The sequence below is a fragment of the Pseudorasbora parva genome, chromosome 14 (genome assembly GCF_024679245.1).
Source record: "Pseudorasbora parva isolate DD20220531a chromosome 14, ASM2467924v1, whole genome shotgun sequence".
Taxonomy (NCBI): domain Eukaryota; kingdom Metazoa; phylum Chordata; class Actinopteri; order Cypriniformes; family Gobionidae; genus Pseudorasbora; species Pseudorasbora parva.
In genome coordinates, this window is record NC_090185.1 from 11,437,595 (window position 1) to 11,446,842 (window position 9,248).

Here is a 9,248-nt window from a genome sequence, read left to right on the forward strand (position 1 = left end):
ATGTTTTGAGCTCTAACATGTTTGCTACTGTTGTGAAGACCAGGAGAACTTGGGTATATCTTTCGGGCAGGCGAGAAACACACTTGCCATCTGTGGCTGCAGTCATCCAAGTCTAATTCTAAACAGTATACATTGTAATTTATCCACATTTCAGGGGAAGGGATTTACATGACAATCTAAACAAAGGAATGCATATGTTGTATAGGTAAAAGGGACACACCCAATGTCACCAGACCTAATCCTATCAGCATAACAGTGCCAATCAGACGAATAGATGCTCTGACAATGTTGCTTATAGATCAGGAAGTACATAAAGACGAAAGACTAATTAGCTTGATTTCGTTAGAATGTAGTCAATCTGTACCTCCAAACTGTAAAGCATTATGTACATATCTGTTTGTATTACATTGAAATCCTTGATATAACAATTTATAAATGTGTAATCCCACACTACTTCAAGCATTTGTATGTTTTGGGCAAGAGTACTATGACCATACACATAAGTTGATATAAAGAAATAGCCATACATTTTTAAGACCACCAGAAGCCAATGAACATGACCATCTGTCCGCATTTGAAGTGCGGATCGATGGGCACTCTAACGGCTGATATTGCCCACAACCCATTGCGAATCAGACGAGGATTCGATTAGAACTACAAACAAGCGTGACAAATGTGCGAGTCAGACAAGAGTGGAGAGGTTTAGATAAAGGGTTGAGTGATCAATTATCAGTATTTAACCTGATGAAAAGATATTTATTCAGTGTTGTCCACATTTATATTTCACCTGCAGCAGCATTGTGAACTTTTGCAATGATACATTTGGCCATTAACTTTTAAATGCATCCTTAGTAAAACTGCATTTGACCAATATTTGTGTGGTGGTAATTTTTGGTCTTCCACTTGAAGGAATGTTGAAGCAACATGGTTCATACCGAATGTGTGTGTATTTATCAGTTCACCATATTTGCGTGTGGACCATGTATGGCACTAAACACATTTTTCCAGTAAAGTATGATTTAGGGGGGGCCCTGACCACCTTAATCCGCTTCTGTATATATACACGTGTGTGCGCGCATATATAGGAGAGTAATGGAAGACATCGGGTAATGTGATATATATACACACACGTTGAAGCGGCAGTGGACTTCAGAAACCCCCTTTCAAATGTCTAAAATACTGCAAAATGGTTTTATATAAGGTGTGCACATGGGACATCCCATGTTTTGGCCATTAATTCATTTTTTTTTAGAGCTCAGAGGTGAGGTTTACTTGCACAGCAACTACTAGCTGGCCTCCTGTACACTATACAGGTCCTTCTCAAAAAATTAGCATATTGTGATAAAGTTCATTTTTTTCCATAATGTAATGATAAAAATTGAACTTTCATATATTTTAGATTCATTGCACACCAACTGAAATATTTCAGGTTTTGTTTTAATATGATGATTTTGGCATACAGCTCATGAAAACCCAAAATTCCTATCTCAAATAATTTGCATATTTCATCCGACCAATAAAAGAAAAGTGTTTGATACAAAAAAAGTCAACCTTCAAATAATTATGTTCAGTTATGCATTAAGAGTAAATCAGTGTCACTGTGTAGCCTACATTGTGACTAAAGTCATCTAAACATGCAATATCGTTGATGGAAAAAGACAAGTCTAAAATGTAGACTGAATGACACCAAGCAAAACATCTCAAATGGAGATTGCTGAAATGCAGCTTACTTGTTTATTGTTTTCAGATCATCTGCCCATGAGAGCTTGTGTGCATATGGTTGCCAGCAGTGTTGGGCAAGCTACTTGGAAAATGTAGTGAGCTAAGCTACCAGTTACTCTAGATTAAATTAAGCTTCACTACACTGAAGCTAAGCCCCTGGGAAATGTAGCAAGCTAAGCTACAGCAACTTGACAAAAGTAGTTTACTACATCTAAGCTACTTTTTATTTATTTAATTTTTTTTGAACCCACTTCATTCCAATCAATGCTATTTCAGTGATCAATAAAAGTCAAGCATATAGACACACTTTTTTTTAGTTATACAAAAACTGTCCGAAATCAATTCGGCAACAAAAACATGTGATCCATAATATTAACAAAACCAGGGGCCTATTGCACAAAACTAGGATAAGGGATTAAGCCGTGATATCTTGATCTTGTCATTTTTATGCAAAATTTAGTACACAGTCATGTAAACATACCCTGAAGGCAAACTCATACCAAGAACGATAACGATAATGAAAGACAACTGCATATTAGTGGATAAATTGAGCCAGGATCACCAAAATATCCCAGCTTCATCCCTTATCCTAGTATTGTGCAATAGGCCCCTGGTGTTGAGAGAGAGTGTGTGTGTTCATCTGTATGTGTATGATATGCATACGAAACTGTGTTTGCATTTATGCGCAATTTAGACTTGGGCACTTTTGCAGGACTGTAAGTTAATTTACAACTCAACTTGTACAAAAAAGTCCAGTCCAGAAAGTACAGTAGCAAAACAATTAAGCCCTGCTCCAAACAGTACCAACATGGCAAAAAAACAAACAAAAAAAAAAAAAGTCTGTGTGTGTCTCCCACACACATGAAACAAGTTTCAATCATATCAAGAGGTGGCCAGGCTGGACCCCGATACTTTTAACAAGAGGTGTTTATTCAAGAGACACAATAGATTTAAAAACTTTGCCGTTTCTCTTTTGTCACCGCGCGGACGATGCGCGTGCAACAGCGAATTGAGCGCTAGGAGAAAAAAAAACGTCAACTAGATAGTGCGAATGTGCACGCGCCTATCCCGTCTTTACGCGCTCACTGCCAAAGGAGTATTTTGAAAGGCTCGCGCACGCATCTGTGCGCGTCTGCGCGGGGCAGAAAGGAACGTAGAAAGTGAAGTATATCCGCATTCTTATCAGTTGTGTTTCCAACTTGAGCTTGATCCTCAGAAATGCTTGGGAAAATGTAACGTTAGCTTGTGTGGACGCTACCGCACTACTTGATCAACAGAAGAGCTTCGCTACTGAAAAGCTATTTCATTGAGTAAACAGCGACGCTACCACCACGCTACTGAAAAATGTAGTTAAGCTAGTAGCGTCACTACTTGTAGCGACGCTACTGCCCAACACTGGTTGCCAGATTAGACAAGTTTAGGTAAAACACTGGATGGTATACCTGTTCTTTTCACAGAAAAGCTCTGTTTAGGGGATTTAAATTACTGAAATCTGATCTGAAAACACCAATAAACAAGCTAGCTGCATTTTATCAATCTCCATTTGAGATGTTCTGCTTAAGTGTCATTTAGTCGGTCTGTGTTCTGTCAGGACGGTCAGGACTCATGAGCCGCTTCACTGAACTGCTGAACTACAGTGTGCTGTGAGCTGCTGAAATAAGCCAATCAGAGCAGAGCTTAACATTAATATTCATGACTCTTCCAAATAAGGCAAAAACAGAGCATTACATCCTAGGGACAATTTCTAGGGTTGTACATGGACCTGTAAAACTGTATCTGGACAATTTTTGCCCTTAAATAAGCCACATACCCTCTAAGTAGATATCAGAGAACAATTGAACTGTTTCAAATCATTCTAGGACACCTTTTTAGCCTGGAAGCCAGCCGAACTCAGCCCCGCCCAAAAATTGTTTAGGTCGGGCATCGCTCCATAGAGGAGTAATTATCTCCAAACAGAAACTGTTCGGACCAATGAAATCATAAAGCGGGCTTTAGACGATGACAGACAGATGATCAACAGCAATGTTATCACCACGTCAAAGGGGCTTGGATTATATTTGTTCGAATCCTAAACGGAGAGCTTGTTTGTATCTGTACAAGTTTGACATTTGACAATGTGTCGCTTCGTTGCTCTGATTGGTTGTTGGTCTATCCAATTGAGGTCTTTCCTGTTCGGTTGAAACACGCCCCATAATTACAGCCCAATGGAGCAGATTCAGACTCATGTTCTGACTAGAATTGAGTATGACCACGTCAGGGTAGCACCTTTTAGCATTTGCCAAATTATATCCAAACAGTGTATTTGTATAAAACACAGAACATGATATAATTTATGTGATTTATTTGTTGAAATTAATAGCTCAAGCAATCTCCCGATGACGAGGACTTGGATATTAAAGCACTGTTAACTGCATGCTCTGTTCAGGGCAACAGCGGCCATCATGGCAACGGTTCTCAGCACACGATCGGATTGAGACAGTCACCACCAGGCTTCACTGCAGAGAGACAGACACAGCTTTAGTCAGTCCATATAGCAGCATTCAATCTCTGATACAGAGCACAACATTTAGCTTATAGAGTGAACTGTATTCCAGTATTATAGAGGGTATGCAGCAACGCCATTTCTCCGTTGGCAAAAACCATTTGTCACTGGACAAACTCCAGAGGGGAATGGACCAGCGTCACCTGTAATTGACTAGATTACTCACCGAAGGGCAAACATGCTGGAAAGTTAATCATTTGACAAACACAAAAGACAGACACGCAATCTTTTGCCAACTTTCACTAAGAGACTACGACAGACCAGCAGTTATGGGCAGCTATTCCCTCTAAAAGCAATCACTAGCAGAAGCAGCGGCAGTCTGATTGAGAGAATTACCATCATCAAGTCCATCTCCCTCGGGCCAGAGGGGGCACCGGGATGTCAATGGGGTCCGTGGACCAGCCTCCCCCGATCCCCCCTCTGAAGACGGGTCTTGTGTTTTTCATGGCATTCATGCTCTAAAACCAACACATCCTTTCAGTCTTTTCCACTCAGTGAGCGTAACCAGTCACTCCGGCGGATGGAGACCTCACATGCATACCCTCTATTAGTCCATTTTTTAAAGCCACGACCTTCAAAACGGTGCCATGGGCCAAATTCAGGTACTTTAGGAAAGATAAAATACTGAAGACCGTGTGAGAATATAACAAATACCTTTATTTTGGAGCTCTACATTTACGTACACATCCATTGCTGCAGCATTTCTCAGCTTTCGGACAGCCAGTGTCATCAACGCACAACTTGACACACAATCCAAGATCAACTAATTTGTTTGGACACACTCCTGGCTTTGCTGTTATACAAACACACAACAGAAATCAGATCACTGAATGTCTCATTCTGGAAAAGGAAAAAAAATAAAGGCCCAGTGTAACATACCTTTATATGGCGCTGTACATTTACGTACACATCCACTTCTGCAGCATTTCTCAGCTTTCGGACAGTCAGTGTCATCAACACACAACTCAACACACATTCGAGGTATAGGGAATTTGTTTGGACACACTCCTGGCTTTGCTGTTAGAAACACAACAGAAACCAAGTCACTTAATGTCTCATTCTCTAATGAGAAGGAAAAAACCTGATCCATGCTGTGTAACATACCTTTATATGGGGCTATACATGTCCGCAAACATGAAGAAACGCTGCAGCACTTCTCAGCTTTCGGACAGTCGAGGTCATCAACACAGTCCTCCCCACACACTGTGACTGCAAGGATGCTGTTTGGACACACTCCTGGCTTTACTGTTATACAAACACAGAAACCAGATGACTGAATGCCTTATTCTCTTTAATGGGGGGAAAGGGGACAAGGAGAAAAGAAAAAAAAACCTTTATGTGGAGCTCTACAGGTATGTCCACATCCATTGCTGCAGCATTTCTCATCGTTCGGACAGTCGCTGTCAGAGGAACACATCTCCACACACACTCCGTCTACTCCAGGTTCGATTTTTGGACACACTCCTGGCTTTGGTTTATCTGTCGTGTATTTGTATAACAGCATATCACTGAATAATGACTGACTCCTCATTTAAAAAAAACAAAACAAAAAACACCACATGCCCCATGCTGGCAAAATGAGTATAATAAAATAAAAATAAAACTTCAGTCTCAAAAACCCTTCAAAAAGAAATAAATTAGCAACATCACCTTAAAATCCCTGGTAATAACACCAAATTTATCACAGCAAGTCAAAACCAAATAGGCTGAATTCAGGGTAATTGGGACACCAAGTCATCTCAAAGGCAAAAAGTATCCCATTCACCCTATAGAAAGACACTTTTATTACATTAATGAAACCGGCAGCCTATTTATTAAGACCTCATGTACTGCATGGGTCTAAAAATTAAATGTGACAGATAATCAAATGTTTATTTAAGACATTACAGATGTTTGTGTGAATAATCTGGATCTGTCAGTCAGCAAGAATTATTCCATGCATATTTGGACTTTGCCACCATGGGATATAGTATTTTATATGGAGGGGTTACAGACCCTTACGTCAGTATAATAACATACCTTCATATGGAGCTGTACATACATGCCCACCACATCCAGTGCTGCAGCATTTCTCATCGTTCGGACAGTCGCCGTCAGAGGAACAGCTCTCCGCACACACTCCTACTTCTCCGGGTTTGACTTTTGGACACACTCCTGGCTTCGCTAATATGCAGAAGCATAACAAAACCACAAGACACTGAATTCCTCAGTCACCATTTATATAAAAAAATAAAATAAAAAGTAACACATTAACACATTCTGTTGAACATACAGGTCACAAGTCACTTTTTAGATATCAGCAAATGCTGATATTGATTGGATCATTATTGCAGTGATTATGTTTCTATTATGCGTTTGGCAACAGTTCTTCCAACCCTAACTTATGGAGTGTGTAGTGTTTCATTTCTTAAACCACCATGTAAGACAAGGTCATATTCCAGGATGACAGTCAAGATTCAGACTCAAACTGTGAATAGTTGAGGAGTGAAGGATCATTGTCACATGAATCGGCACCTCTGAGTCCAGACCTCACAGTCACTGAAAGTCTTTGGGATGTGCTGGAGGAGACTGACAGAGTGCTGGACTCTTGCATTATCAGTAGAAGATCTTGACCAAAAATGTATAAACCTCTTGATTAAAATAAATGCTGTGTGTATAAAGAGCATCCAGAGAGCATTCACAGCGCTTCACTTTTTAGAAGCGAGGGAAATTAAATGAATTCATTTTTAAATAAAGTTGTACCAAATTGTGGACAAAGTGAAGTGCTGTGAAAACTTTCCAGATACACTGTGAGAAATCGTCACTGTGCATTTCTTGCACAACAGAAAGAGAAATAACACCAGCATCCGGAGAGGAAACCAGGAAAGACCGAACCAGGAAAGACATCAATTGGATAGACCTACAACCAATCAAAGCAACGTCAGAGCTCAACTGACAAACATTGAGAGAAATTGTGAAGGTGAATGCATATAAAAACAAACTCTCAGTTTAAGATTAACAAATATAATCCAAGCCCCTTTGATGACGTGATGATTACGTTACTGTTGATCATCTGTCCGTCATAGTGTAAAGCCTGCCCTGATGATTTCATTGGTCTGAACAGTTTCTGTTCGGAGATAATTACTCCTCTATGGAGCGAGGCCAGACCAAACCGCCAGACTTAAATGGTGTGGGCGGGGCTAAGTTAGGCTGGCATCCAGGCTACTTTTTAGTAGTAAGAGAAATTAAATTAACCTGTTTTGGAATAAGGTTGTAACAAAATGTTGACAAAGCACTGTGAATGCTTTCCAGAAACACTGTGTGAGAAATCTTCACTGCTTTTCTTGTACAAAGGAAAGACACCAATAACTTGACAACAGTGAAAACATCCTGTGAATGTTAATGCAGACCTACCTACAGTCATTATTATGTACATACGTCTTCACACAGTGTAACAAAATTAATGGGACCATTCACTTAAGACAAATGATTTACTCATGATTTACTCACACTCAAGTTCTCATCCTAGGTGTAGATGACATTCTTCTTGCAGACAAATAAAAGGGTTATATTAAAAAATGCTCTGGCTCTCCCAAGCTTTATAATGGCATTGACTTGGGTCATTTTTGAAGTCATGTGTAGCAGCTATGTGATGATAGATGCACTTTTAAGGACATAAAAAAACACCCAGCCAATGCCATTATAATGCTTCAGTATAACATTCCTCAGATGATTGTGGTCATCTTTAAGAAGAATGTCATACACCTCTGATGACTTGAGGGTGAGAAAATCATGAGCTGATTTTCATTTTTGGGTAAACTATCCCTTTAAAAGACCTCACCCGTTTCTACTCTTCCTTACCTTCAGAACCTGTTGAGCAGAAGCACACAGAGAAATATAAAACTATCAACGAGCAGAACAGTCGAGCCGCCATCTTCTCAACCAGCGAGCTCATAATAAACTCCGCTGAAAACACGCTCAATTTAAGGGTCAGGTTTTTTTTAAAGGTAACCTGTGTTTTAAACACCCAAAGAAGTCTTGCGCAAACGAAATCCTGATTCAACTCACGGGCCTGAAGCTTTAAATAGCTTAATCTTGAAGCCCTGATGAGCTGTTCAGGTGTGTTTGATTAGAGATGACGCGTTCAGGCAATTACCGCGTTACGCGTGACGAACGTGACGTCATTAGAGCATACGAAACAAATTGATTTTTTGTAATTAGCTTATATTTTATGTCCTCGTAAGTGGACACCAGGGTCCTGTACCTGGTAGTTTAACAAATTCAGGGTTACAGGATTAGTTTCGAGGATGACAAAACCAAACCAAACAATTCAGGCTTTGTTGGTCTCATGATGCTGATCATCAGCTTTCTCTGTCAACTCAGGTTTAGCTGTGACATCAGTAGTGAACAGCCAATCACACACTGTGGATCAGTCAAACTGAGATTTACTTATTACATGACTGAAAAATATTAAAACAATTTACACAGCAAGAAGATAAGAGCTGTCTATGAAAGAGGACATTTTAAAGAAAAATCTTACTACGTCAGAGCAAGTAAAAGTTAGTTTAGTTGATATAGAGAGAACTGGACATTAAAACTAACATGTAGTCATTTTATAGTGTTATTTATTGATTTTAAAGCTTATTTGTATGACCTTTATATTGGCTATATGTATTTAAACAAGTGCCTATTAATGGTTGATTATCTAAAAGTGAGTGTGTAGTTGATAAAGGGTATAATAATTGCATGATACCGAAATCATCCAAATTATTATTATAAATAAGCATTGTTTAAAGCTAGACACTTTTAAAAACTCCTTGCTATGTATTGACCTTTAATTTGGAGCAGAAACAGGGGGAGTGACTTATTACATCAGAGGTGTTTCACTTTACTCACAGCCTGGGCCGCATTAATGCACGGGGTTACCTCATAGGTTACCTGGGCTTAAGCCCAGGGCCCCGGGCTGGGGGAGGGCCCCGATGATGCCGGAAAATATTGTAACCGG

At 39.7% G+C, this 9,248-nt stretch overlaps 1 protein-coding gene across 1 annotated transcript; it reads right to left on the reverse strand.

Annotated features, from left to right (window-relative positions):
• Positions 1 to 4,046: 4,046 nt before the first annotated feature.
• On the reverse strand, positions 4,047 to 8,293 carry LOC137040080 (WAP four-disulfide core domain protein 3-like). Its single transcript, XM_067415499.1, has 7 exons — positions 8,105 to 8,293; positions 6,284 to 6,427; positions 5,597 to 5,743; positions 5,369 to 5,509; positions 5,144 to 5,281; positions 4,919 to 5,057; positions 4,047 to 4,217 (listed from the first exon to the last, which is right to left on the reverse strand). Exons 1-6 carry the CDS (start codon positions 8,196 to 8,198, stop codon positions 4,921 to 4,923), a joined length of 801 nt encoding a protein of 266 aa, XP_067271600.1. The 5' UTR covers positions 8,199 to 8,293; the 3' UTR covers positions 4,047 to 4,217; positions 4,919 to 4,920.
• Positions 8,294 to 9,248: the final 955 nt, after the last annotated feature.